This window comes from Rhizopus microsporus (genome assembly GCF_002708625.1).
Source record: "Rhizopus microsporus ATCC 52813 unplaced genomic scaffold scaffold_4, whole genome shotgun sequence".
NCBI lineage: Eukaryota > Fungi > Mucoromycota > Mucoromycetes > Mucorales > Rhizopodaceae > Rhizopus > Rhizopus microsporus.
This window is the reverse complement of record NW_019671919.1, coordinates 1278209-1291224: the sequence shown is the minus strand read 5'-3', so window position 1 is coordinate 1291224 and position 13016 is coordinate 1278209. Positions and strand designations below refer to the sequence as shown.

At 42.8% G+C, this 13016-nt stretch overlaps 4 protein-coding genes across 4 annotated transcripts; all 4 read left to right on the top strand.

The window, feature by feature from the left end:
- Positions 1-489: 489 nt before the first annotated feature.
- Positions 490-882, top strand: RHIMIDRAFT_235713 (uncharacterized protein; the record flags this gene model as incomplete). The annotated part of the gene is made up of 1 exon (XM_023608400.1): positions 490-882. The coding sequence occupies one exon, from the start codon at positions 490-492 to the stop codon at positions 880-882; it is 393 nt and encodes a 130-aa protein (XP_023468663.1).
- A 1703-nt stretch (positions 883-2585) lies between these two features.
- RHIMIDRAFT_249858 (uncharacterized protein) lies at positions 2586-3338 on the top strand (the record flags this gene model as incomplete). Its single annotated transcript, XM_023610666.1, has 3 exons — positions 2586-2799; positions 2944-3079; positions 3152-3338. The coding sequence occupies 3 exons, from the start codon at positions 2586-2588 to the stop codon at positions 3336-3338; spliced, it is 537 nt and encodes a 178-aa protein (XP_023468662.1).
- A 1127-nt stretch (positions 3339-4465) lies between these two features.
- Positions 4466-4905, top strand: RHIMIDRAFT_276742 (uncharacterized protein; the record flags this gene model as incomplete). Its single annotated transcript, XM_023612648.1, has 3 exons — positions 4466-4730; positions 4798-4847; positions 4903-4905. Coding segments are annotated over 3 exons (318 nt in total), but the record flags the coding sequence as incomplete, so codon positions are not given.
- A 3936-nt stretch (positions 4906-8841) lies between these two features.
- RHIMIDRAFT_276741 (uncharacterized protein) lies at positions 8842-9403 on the top strand. The gene has a single exon (XM_023612647.1). The coding sequence runs from the start codon at positions 8976-8978 to the stop codon at positions 9165-9167; it is 192 nt and encodes a 63-aa protein (XP_023468660.1). The 5' UTR covers positions 8842-8975; the 3' UTR covers positions 9168-9403.
- The last annotated feature ends 3613 nt before the right edge of the window (positions 9404-13016 follow it).

Below are 13016 nucleotides of genomic sequence, written 5' to 3'. Positions count from 1 at the left end.
TGTCTAAATTGGTCAAATTGTGGATTGTGGTATTGTATATGGCTTAGCCGGTCTTTACACTGGTAGAGGTAACGCAGTATTAGATATTAGCCAGACAGGTCCAACACATGTTTTAACTCATGTCGTTTCTTGGCGGTATACACCATGCCACACTGATTGTATGAACTCGACAACAGTTGGAGCGTATGCTACATGGAACTCAATAGGCTCATATTGTCACTACTGTCACAGCTCTGAACAATGCTCTTGTGGAGTATGAGAAGAAAAAATCGCATATTTCCTGTTACAACTGCAACGCTATGGGGCACTTGGCCCGACAACGTCCTCGTCGTAATGGGCCTTCGGCTGGGGCCCAGTAACAAACGTCCCAGTAAGACGCCTATCCAAGCGCTTCTTACGTCCATTGTTGTTTCTGCCAAATTCTCTATTCACTTAACATCGGAGCCCAGTCTTATTAATGTCATCTCTTTGTAAACTTCTCCCGCAGCCATGTTTGAAGAGATCATACATTTTTTGACTACGTCTCCCACGCGCGTAGTTGAAAAGATCTCAATTTCCTTGGCTCCTTCTCCTTCACATATCCGAACGTCGACAGTCTCTAAGTACGCAACAGCGCCATATACTAGTACTCATTCTCATACAACTGCCTCTTTCCATCCACGAGAACCCACGAATAAAACGTCCTCACCTCGCGCTACTTGCTCCAGTTGGGATGCTGAGAGACATCAACGTAAGATTCCCAAATATTGCCCACATCATACTGCTCCATCCAAAATGGGAGCCACTCCATCCGCTTCTGCTGGTCCTGTTGCAAGTGCGATTAATGAACCTCCTAAGGATATTGATATGGGTGAATCTACTGATGAATCTCATGAATTGTGATCTGCTTCACCTAACGTTTTCACAAATGAAGCCCATCATAGCGAAACTTATGATGATTGTCAATTTTAATATTTTAAACATGAATATTAATCATCGCTCTACTTATTTCTGCCACGACCGTGTAGAGCCTCCTACACAACCTCATTCATCGGAGCACTTCTCATACCTACGAATTGCAACTCTCAACTGTAACGGATTAACTAAGACTAGTTTCCTTCCTCTAGTTCTGAGTTCATTCGGTACCTTCACACACATCCAAAGGATGTGATTGCGCTTCAAGAAACACATTGTCGTATGATATTACTATAAATCTATACTTTAAGAATGAATAATGCAAAGATACTAGCAACGATACATGTTATTAACATATAACGCGACATGCCCAACTATTATTGGACATAATTAAATCGGTTCCTTAATAGTTTTTTTTTTTTTTTTTTTTTTTTTTTTTTTTGTATTGAAATTACAAAACCTTATTTAATAAAACTATTCTACTTTTTTTTTTTTTAACAAATTGCCATCAACAGTGCATGCAACTGCTGCCAATAGTTCGAGTGGGACGGAAGTTATCCAAGGGGGCTGTTCAGGGAGTGTTGTCAGCCAGTGGTATCGCCAGAGAACGGAAAAAGCGAGTCTGATTTTACTCAGTACCTCAGGTAAGAGGGTGATGAGGACCGCCCAGATTTCTTCGATTGAGTTTAGGTCTTGAAAGAGATCCAAAAACTGTACGGCTGCAGTCCAGTATTCTTGTTTCAGAGGACAATTCACTGCAAAGTGATAAAGATCCTCTTCAGCGTTATCACAAGTTCGACAAACAGCAGAAGGCCAACGGAATGGATTCCAGCGATGGAGTTTTTGTTGGATGCCTATGCAACCATGAAGAAGACGCCACCATGGGGTGAGTGCTTTGTGCGGCACTGGAATGGCCCAAAGCTCCCTCCACAGTTGAGATGGGAGATGCCAGCCTTGACCAGGAAGGGATTAGGGCACCCTGGGGCGCTGATGCATCCAAGAGCGATCAGAGTGCCATCGTCGACGCAAGTCACGTAGAGATGCTCGAGACAAAGGCATTGAAAGGGTGCTTGTCAGAGGAATAGACCAGTGGTAGCAATCAGGCAACCAGAACGACGTAGAGGCTGGTGCATATGCAAGGTCTTTAGGCGTGCTGCAAACCGCCTCCCGGGCGGAGACATTGATGGTCCCTTAATAGTTCTGTTTTCATATGATAATGTTACACGAACAGGCAACCAATCAAAACCCTCTATCACCGTCTTCGACAAGACATGAGTCGCCTGCATCTACCAGGCCAACAACATCAGCTGAACTGTAGAGAACATTCACAGCCTACACAATAAACTCTCGAGGAGCTAATATTACCGTATTTGAGAATGAAGAAGCAAAAGCAGCTGTTAGAGATCGCAGACAGGGCCAGCTCTGGGCACAATCTAATGAAATGAATAGTGTGATCTTCGACCTGAAACAACTTTCTGTTCTGCCTGCAGATTTCTATGAAGCTCTCGCCAATCAATACCCTGCCGCTATTGAGGCAGTTCCAGTGCGTCAGGGAGCCATTAATGGAGTTGTCATTACTTTTGATTCTGCAGAATCCTGCACAGCCACTTGGAGGTCTCACCGTAATCGGCACGCCTAAATTTCCTCCTACTAGCTCCATGTATTGAGTTTCGCTTGAAAAGTTACCTTTAATGAGACCAGACAGTTTAACCTCACTCCTGACTGAGGCGCCCTCTCGCTACGGCACAGTTCTCCATGTTGGCTTATATCACGACCCGGTTAGCCGTCTTTTCTTCGGTAAAGGGTATGCCTTTATCGATACCGCACCTGAGGATCGCACCGTACCCTCTCTCAGTCACGAAATTGATTTAACGAACCAACAACTTATCTACGCTTCGTGGAGAGGTATGGCACCTCATTGTTTTTACTGCCTTAAGCCTGGTCACACAAAAGGCAACTGTCCTCGTCTCTCTTAGCAACGTATTAAGACTTGTCACAGCTATGGAGATTTAGATCATTTGATTAGGGAGTGTCCCAAATGTAACGTAGCCACTGTGGGTGAGAAACACACCCTCTACGATGATCCTTTGCCTACCATACCCACGTCGACTTCATCATTGAATTTAGGTTCTTCATCCGCTCAGAACTCCTCATCACCAACTCCTATTGCATCTGTAGTATCTAAGTCTGTGCACCAATCTGACATTGAGCCTTCTAAGATGACAGCCAGCATCCAGAAAAACATTGTATGAACTAGGTCAAAGGCATCTGCCACTATCATTACTGCAGTTACCCCTGAGGAGGAGGATGATGCCGACGACACAGATTATGTTTCTTCCGATGGTCAATCAGAATCTGATGAGCCTGAGCACGATTCTGATGTTATGTCAATTGATTCACGAGAGACAAGATATCGAAGGCGATGCACGTCTTCTACAGAGTAGTTCTACTCCGGGCGCCACCCCACAGTCATATGGAGAAGCGGCTCATTCATCATCCACACGTCGATTATGAGAGATATCACACGTGTCTCTATAACCTCGCTTAATTGTCGAAGTCTTAAAAAATCCTCTCTCTAGAAGAGAAATTATTTGCCCGTTATATTCGTTCCTTAGAAACCGACATTATAGCCTTACAAGAAACTCATGTGATTCCTTCGGCCTTCATTCTCAATTCGAATTGTGCTTTTAGACTTACTCAGCCACATGGACTCACCACCGTGGCCTAATTTCTTTAAATCGTTAGCTAGCGATTGAGCCACGCTGGTCCTCTGTAGGCAGACGGCTCCTCGTCGCTCAAGTCACAGATTTATCAGGGGCGTATGGCCCTCTTCGTATTTATGTCCTCTATGTTCCTACGCATCCTCCAGATAGCCCCGTTTTCTTTCACTCTTTAAACTCCATACTACGCTTTGATGATGCACCTCCACAACGTGCTGTTCTACTAGGAGATTTTAACCACAACATCCATCTTCCAATGACGCACCAGTTACCTCAACCTTGGAAAGAATGGCTGCATTTATTCTGGCACGACACCTTTCTCAGCGACCCCAATCAATACTGTCTGCCTACCTTTGGTACCATCTCAATAATCGATTTCATCCTGGTAACAAGCGATCTGCAGCGCCTCACCACTTATCCACATCTTGCTTATGTCAAAGGCTGCGATCACTCAGCACTCACGATCTGTCTCGCTATGGGTTCTGTGAAAGTGGGTCCTGGCATATGGTGTTGTAACCCCTCCTTGAGGGTAATCGTAAATTCTGCTCAGAACTAACTGCTTTTTGCTCTAGTGCTGAACGATATTTGCCTGCTGGTAATGCTCCTCAGTGATGGGACCACTTCAAAGTGATCCTTAAGGGTTTCATACAATCTTTCTCCAACAAGCAACAGGCCAGTCGTCGCCATGCCGTTAACTCCTTTCAGTGATGTCGATAACAGCTTCTGCGGAGAACAATAGACCCCTCAACATCAGCTGTGATTGCTGCTGTAGAGCTTGAGCTGGGCAAATACTACCAAGATAGCGTCTCGATCCTAGCTTTGCGATCTGAACATAAGTGGCGCGAGCTAGGGAACGCTCTAATGCCTATTTTTACAAATGTCTAAAAGACCGCCAACAACAACAGGCAATTTCCGAATTGGTCGCAGATGACGGTACTATATCATCGACGCCAGAAGAACTAACCAACTGTGCAAAAGGCTTCTATAGTCAACATTACTCTACCGAACAAGTATCTCTTCAAGCAACTGATTTTTTGTTATCTCAACGCCCGGACACTGCTCGACTTGATGATTCACAGCAAATACTTCTCCTTATTGAATGGACTGTTGAAGAGGGTCGAGGCATGCCTCGCTCACACACCTTCTCACAGTAGTCCCGGAATCGATGGCTTGCCGTACGAAGTTCTACGGTCCCTTTTCCAGCAACCATTTTGTCGTAGTTCATTCTGTGATGTGTTAAACACTGCACTAACTGAACACCTTTTCCCGGCTACATGGCAACGCTCAGTGATAACTTTGTTGCCAAAGAAAGGAGACCGGCGACATTTGAAGAACTGGCGTCCAATTTCACTCATTTGTGCTGATGCCAAGGTGTTTACACGCCTTTTGGCAAACCGACTTGGGGGCATCGTGCCAGACCTTCTACTACCACACCAGACAGGATTTCTCGCCGAAAGATTCATCGCTGACAATGGACATTGCACGTCGTTATCATTTACCAGGCATTGCTCTTATTCTCGATCAGGAGAAAGCATACGATCGTGTGCATCCGGCTTATCTATGCGCTTGCCTTCTCCGGTTTGGTTTCCCTACCCAGTTCGTCGACTGTATCACCTCATTATTCTTCAGCACATCCTTATGTGTTAAGGTGAACGGTTTTCTCTCTACTGCTTTTACACAAGAACGGGGTCTGAGGCAGGGTGACCCTCTATCGCCTTTTTTCTTTAACTTGGCTTTGGAACCCTTTCTCCGTGCGATTCACTCGTGTCCTCTGTTACCAGGCTTCTTGTCCCATAACCCAGCTCTCAGTCAAATACCACGGCTTATTGGTTGACCACCTATTCTTAAACTGCTTGCAAACGCTGATGATGTTTTGGTGTTTCTAAAAGACCCGATAAAATTAACCTCTCTGTTTGCTCTCATTAGCACATACGAGTTAGCTTCAAATGCTAAGCTCAACCTAGACAAGTCTATCGCCGTTTCCTTATCTGGACAAGTCCAACCTCTCTGGTGCAGTTGTCTCCAGCATCGGGGTATAACGCATCGGCATGATTTTAACAACCATGTGACGGCCGTCTATCTTGGCTTTCTGCTGACTGGCTCTTCCACACATATGGTGACTTTTTTAGACGAATTGCTTGGTTCCACTCGATTGATTGCTCATCGTCTTACCTTACGGAGACTCTCGATTCAAGGGCGCGGCTTAGCCAATACGTTGATACTCAGCAGAATATGGCACTGTCTACGTGTCCTCACTGTACCTGCTTATTTTCTCGCCGAGATTCATTCAATAATTGACCAATTCATCAATTCCAAATCCTTTCCGAAGGTCAGCTTTGACATTTGTCGATGCCCGCGAAAGGAGGGCGGTTTAGCGGTTCTGAATCCAGCTACCCAACTTCATGCACTTCAGTTACGTCGGCTCCGATCACTCGTCCAGCCTGACGCGGAATCAAATTACAATCATTCTTTTGCCCTACAAGCGTTACAATACTGCTTATGTAGTTTCTCTGACAGCCCCAGTCCTATTCTGCCTTTGGCCTTTGTAGAATTACGTTCGTCGGATGTAAAAGCAATGGGTTGCTGCAAGCTCCTATTTCAAGTAGTAGACATGCTGGATTTCTCTGTTAACTGGGAGGCGGTGAATATATCGGTGGTCTTAGAAACTCCGGCTTCGCGGATATACTTCGATTTGCCGACTTGGAAATGTCGTGGTCTCCAAACAAACTAGGACCAACTGCGGATGAAGGGTGCCTTCGAATATAGCCCAATTCACAACTGCTTGAGACAAAGACCTCGCTTGTCAAACACGAGGTTTAAACATCGAGTAAGCCGATTTCATTCCTGGTTAGCAGATGGCCAGAATCCAGTACATTCCTCCATTGCAACCTTGTTCACACCGCACAACCTCAGACCAGACAGCCAATTCCAGTATACGCTCTATCGAATGCCTCAGCCTAACTTTGAAGATCTACTGATGGTAGAACTACCAGGAACAATGGGTTTCCATCATATATCACTCAAGCTATTCCGGACCTCACAGTTACTCCCCACTGATGCCTTATCGGCCCACTATCCGCGTGGCCCTGCTACGGCATGGCGCGCCTTCTGGTTATCTTCCTTCCACACCAGACGCACACCGTGCTCTGGAGATACTACCATCGTAAATTGCCAACACGCCAGCACCTCCACCAGCTTTGTCAGAATCGGCACTTCGGCCCTTACTGTCTTCTATGTGGAGGCGTTGAAGATTATGAGCACTTGTGATCTTGCATGCTCAAAAAAGAAACTTGGTCACGCATTGCAAATCGCTTTTTACAACCCACTGCGAGATTTGCCTATGAATCACTGGACTTAGACTCGTCTACATCTATACAAGCACTTTTAGGACTACATGTTGTTGGCCAAACAATCATTGCCTGTACGGTCTGGGCTATCTAGTGGTGTCATTGGCGTTTTGTATTTGATGGTTGTACCTTCTGGCCCGATGAAGCTGCTGCACTAGCAACATAAGAAATCAAACGAATACATGATGAAAACATTCATAGAGAGCGCCTAAAATCATCTCGCTCGGGTTAATACAACTCTTTTTTTTTGTTTTCTTTCATGCTCCTATACTCTTTATTATTTTCTTTAATAAGTACAAGCCGATTGGCGATACTTGAATAAAAAAAAAAAAAAAAAAAAAAAAAAAAAACTGTTTTCATATAAAATGACGCTGTTTGTAATATTGGGTTCTCTCTCGTCTTGATCTTAATAAGGAGGTTATATAGAGACTCATTAATTAATATTTCTCTTGTAATTTTCCATTGTTCTGATCAATACTTCACACATGCTAAATCTACTCATATCCAGAACTTATTCCATATGCAGTTCCAAATTGTTAGCAGCGTATGATCTGAGCACTGTGGTTTAATTTGCTTATCTAACGATTTCTCCTTATTGAATACGTGTATCAGCATATGTGGTCGCATCACTACGATCACTATCTCCCATAAAGCGAATTCCTTCGAACCTGTAACACTGTCAGTTATCTATGCGCTTACGCAGCGCTCATAACGCATGGCCTTCCTTTCTGAACTTGTTGATAGAGGTCAAGCGCCGCTCTTCCCGGCTGTTCCACAACGCCACATTCTCCTGGAGAATCTTAGTTATTCTTATTGCTCTCCTCTTTCCTCGAAGCAACGACGCCCCCAAGCTCCAGTTCCATGGCTGCCTCATATCTCTTCTCGTTATTTTGATGATTTAACGGCAAAGGATGAGATGTCTCAGCTGGAGCTCCACAGAAATACTCAATAATCTTGCATTGGTTACATTTTTCTGTTCAACGATCTCGCCTATCCAGGTTTGCCGAGTCAACTCACATACATTCAGCCTGCTTGGACGGGTCATCTCACGTTGTCTGCGCGACTACCTTTGTGTTCTCTCACAGGCACTAATAGTAAAGCAACCAGAGGTAAAGGGATATGGCGTGCTCATTCTCATCTCGCCTCCGATGCTGCCTTCCATGAAAAAATTGACTCTGGGATCACTCACCTTGTCTTCACTCTTGATCCTCAAATGCCTGCGCAATTGAAGTGAAAAGAGTTAAAAGCAGTGATCTGTCGCATTGCTAAGCGCCACTCACGAAAGCAGGCTTATTCGCTATCAAAGGCGGAGCAGCTTCTCCAATATAAGCGAGCAGGTCTTGTTAAGAAAATTGAAGAACAGCCTAACAATGCTAACATTTCCCAACCACAACCCACTGTCATAGAACACCAGTTGTCCGATCTTCAGCAATATCACACCGAGACACTGGCCGTCCGAGCAAGTGTCCGTTGTCGAGAGCTGGGCGAACTCTTCCCAGGCTATTTGGAACGGACAGTGGCAACACGCTCAACATGCACACTCATTCCACTGCTTCTGCATCCAATTAGTCAACCTATCAATACCACAAAAGACGAGATGCTCGATGTTGCCGCTACTTTTGTTATAATACTAAAAGTAATGAGAGACGGTAAGATACAGTAAGACTGAATTAATCCTTTTTACTGATAAAGAGTGGTTCTTATTTATACTATTCAAGTTTACTGTGGGATTATAGTTGACGTGAGTCTAACAGTTGTTCTAGGATAAAGTAGCTTAATTAAAGATTTCCTAATTTTATTACTGTGATATCTAAATCAAGAAATGACGTTATGTACTAGTAAGTGTTATTGTAAGGGTAATTTTCTTAGTTTCAATAAGCGTGAATTATGTTCGGATACGACAACCTTTTACACTAGCCTGTACTCCTCAACGTCACCCGATCAATGCACCATTGGTGAGCTATTAGGGTCTTTGCCTGACACTCTACGCTTGCCATTGACAGAACAGCAGATAATGGTGGCACCCATCACGTTTGATGACATCCTACAGTGTGTGTCGCGTTGCCCCAAGACCAGCAGCCCGGGCTCTGACGGTTTATCTTATGGAGTTTTACGGCTGATTATCTCCCATCCAGCGTGTCGAGAACTTTCCCTAGCAGCCTTCAACTCTGCTCTAACGGATGGCATGTTTCCATCCTCTTGGTAGGAAGCAACGGCACCTTTATTATCAAAAAAAGGGAATCTTCCAGATCTGCGAAATTGGTGTCCTATCTTTCCAATCAACGCGGACGCTAAAGTTTATACCCGTATTCTTAACAGTCGTATGATTAAAAGTATTATTCATCTTTTCACACCGCTCCAAACAGGCTTCGTTCGCGGTCGTTTTATTGTCGACAATGGTCTGTTACTCAAGATGATCGTGGTCCACGCTCAAGGCACTCGTTCATCTGCAGTTGGCTTTCTGCTCGATCAATAAAAACGTATCACTGTGTTCATCCAGATTATCTGACATAGGCTCTTACAAGATTTGGTTTCCCGTCCACTATCGTCCAGTGCTTGTCTGCTTTGTTTTTTTGGCACAACCTTACGGTTGAATGTCAATGGATTTCTGTCTCCAGGTGTCTTACAAAAACAAGGTCTACGCCAGGGCAAACCTATCTCGCTGATGCTATTTATTCTTGTTTTTGAGCCGCTAATCCGTAGTTTGTTGTTGCACGATCAAAGCATCCGTGGAATTGTCTTGTCCCGCTCCTCTTTGTCGTTTCCGGCCGATGTTAACTTACAACCGATCAAACTTTTTGCGTATGCAGATGACGTTGTGTGTCTACTAAGAAATCCGGCAGATATGTCTCGACTACAACATCGCCTGTCTACTTACTCAGCTGCGTCAAATGCGAAAATAAATTATCATAAAACTGTGGTTATCTCGCTCTCAGGTGTACGACTGTTTTCTTCTGTTTAACGTCCACATCTGTTGGCCAACCACATCGCCCAATGGCATGACTGTTCCTCTTCCGTACTGGTATCTCGGTTTTCCTATATACGCATCCGCTTCTCAGCGCGATGCTTTTCTAGAAGATTTGCTTCAGCATATCACACAAAGCTGTCGTGTACACTCGCAATGATCGTTATCTGTATGTGGTTGGGTTACCGTACTTAGCAATTTAATTCTGTCCAAGCTGTGGCATGTCCTGAGGTTAACATCGGCGCTGATACACTTCTTGACCAAAATCAAATTCCTCGTGCTCTCCTTTTTGACATACAGGTTGTTTCCCAAGCTAAGTATCGAAATCATGTGCTTACTACGTAAGGCCGGTGGACTGGGAGTCCTGGACCCTTCTGCGCAGTAGGGTGTATTACAATTACACTGACTTCTCCCTCTTCTACATGATGCGCCGGCTGGATCATTGTCTCTCTTCTGGTGCTCTTCCTTAATCAGTAAATCATCAGTTGTTCCTCGCATCGCCGAATACATACTCCTTCACTTACAAGCTGTAGCAATTTCGTCATCATCCACGTGGCCATTTGAGGATTATCGCTTGTCACTCCTCTTTTGCGATCTTCGACCTCTCAAACTTTGGTCCCTAAACAGCTCATTTTACTATTTCGCGTAACGGAACTTCTTCCTTCGGATTTCTCGGACGTGGTAACCAATGGCCCAGCGTGCCTCCAACTACCTATTTCAGCAGTTCCTAAGGATAAGCCTTCAGTACATCTAAGCCGATCCTTATCATAGCTTCGCCTTGCGTTGGCCTATACTCAAGATACCGCCACCAAACCTGTACGAGCACGACAAAATAACGAATTTCACTTACATCTTATTCTTGCTTGAAAGTTCCTTCGACTAGTGCGTACTAATATCCTCCTTTTGACAGCCTTTTTAGTGCGTCTGTTCATCCTTCCTCAATATACTCAGCTAGGACCTAAGCATTTCTCGCCAGACGCCTCACCTTTCCTAACAGCCATACAGCTGTTCCCTGATCCTCCCGTTCCTGCTCTCAACAAGAAAGCATTCTGTTAACTATGTCGCTCAGACTTCGGCAGGTCCTACAGCCCCTACGATACCATATTCTGTCTGGCCTTCGTTTTGGAAATTTCCATTGTCTCACTCCATCAGCAACGTGTGGTATCGAATTTTACATCACAAAATTCCTTGTCGAGCCTTCTTACATGGTATTATGCCAGAGGCCTTTTCTTCCTCAAGATATGACCTCTGTGGTCAGTTAGAAGAAAACATTGAGCACTTTCTATACCAATGTCCGTTGAAACTGACAGTTTGGCAGGATATATGGGAAGAACACTTCTCTGAAATTAGTGTGTTTTCCCTTTTTTTCTCATGCCGTTCTTTGTTTACTCTTTTGAAAATGTATCAAAGCCCATTTTACAATAGAAAGCTGTTTATCGACCGTGATGTGTTTCAGATTAAATGCTTGTTTAAAGAACGATAAAGACTGACTGACTCACTTTAGTCTTATTATCATCAGTTTCCTTATTCTTTCACTATTGCAAAAATAGACATCACAGAGTCCCTTCAGCTATTAACAACAGAGTCTCAGTTGGATGGGTGTGTTGTAGAACAATATCTGCTTATGGCTGGCATTGAGATACACGACTGTAATCAGTATGAATAGAGTGAATTTACACATTTTTAGTGATAAGTCAAATTAAATGGAATCTCTCCTTTGAATATGAATCACTACTTCTTTATATAAAAGGATACACTTCTTTCAGATAATCCTTCTTATGGTAACCGCAGCCACAAATCTAGATCATGAAATAAACAATAAGATCAGTATCGGGGACGAATTAAAAAGTTTTCTTTATGAACTCAGGAACTGTCAGTCAATCATATTCTCAGTAATAATAATCCGTTTGGAATAGGGGTTTACCGGTCAGTTGATAATAACTATATATAACAGATCATTAATTTATTTGCATGTTCCTATTGTCTTTATCTCAGAATACAAATTAGTCTTAAAGAGTACTTTTGCCTTTGTTTTGTGCTCTATAAACCATTACATAACAGAGTGAATAACCAGTTATATTTTTATAGATTAACCCATGATTATATACAATAAATTTTATATATGACATTCTACTTGTGAAGAAGGTCACTTTAAAAAAGTATTTATGGATGATATCAGTAAGAGAGATGTACATGATCGTCATCGTATATTAAATGCCTTGACAGTGATGTATTATAGGATAAGAGCTTTTCTTTCATTTTGCAATCTTTTTTTTAAGATTGCCTGAAGCTTTTAGTATCACTTGAACTATTAGTGTGTTTTGCATTAGGAACTCAAACACGCGCGTAAAGACAGTTTGGAAGCATTCAATAAAAACGAAATCTTGATCAAGAAACATTTTTGAAAGTCAGTGTGTGCTTAATCTATTGTTAGTAAAATGATAAACTAAAATAGATAAACCTCCATTTGCTAAGACGGAAGACAGATTAATTTTTAATCTCCGGAAAGCACCAAAAAAAAAATTTGTGCCTAATCTTCTACAATCTCCGCTTTTTGAAAGGTAAATTAAATTTTGAGCTACACAAGAAAGGTAGAATTTGCAGTGATATAGAAAGGCAATCTCTGCTGAAGTATAATCGAAAATTGAAAAATAAGAACTATACAAATTGATAAATATCTCTCATATTTGATGAGTTAAACTTTTTAGCAAAGCAAACACCTCGCTTGATATGCCATCAAGTGTATGTTAAAGGTCAATAGAAAGGAAAGAAAAGAGTCTATGATCAGTTTCAAGGATGAAAAGAAAAGATATACATCATATACTTCTCTCTTTTTTCTCTTTCTCTTCTTCCAAGCATCTTCTCCTTACCCTGTTTTTTTTTTATATTCTGTATTCCATTCTAATAAAACATCAGCTCCTTTTACATTTATGTTATAAAAATGTGGTCTGTTTCACGAAACGTAAATAACCATATCATCATGGAAACAAACGATCCTTGACTGACCATGCTAAAACTAATAGTTTGGGGATTCAAAATGGATAAAGGCGATATTGATTTCGATCGTTTTACAAGCAGTATTAGCCATAA

Coding starts and splice junctions, on each gene's coding strand:
- RHIMIDRAFT_276741 (XM_023612647.1), top strand. CDS start 8,976: ATGGTGGCACCCATCACGTTTGATGACATCCTACAGTGTGTGTCGCGT.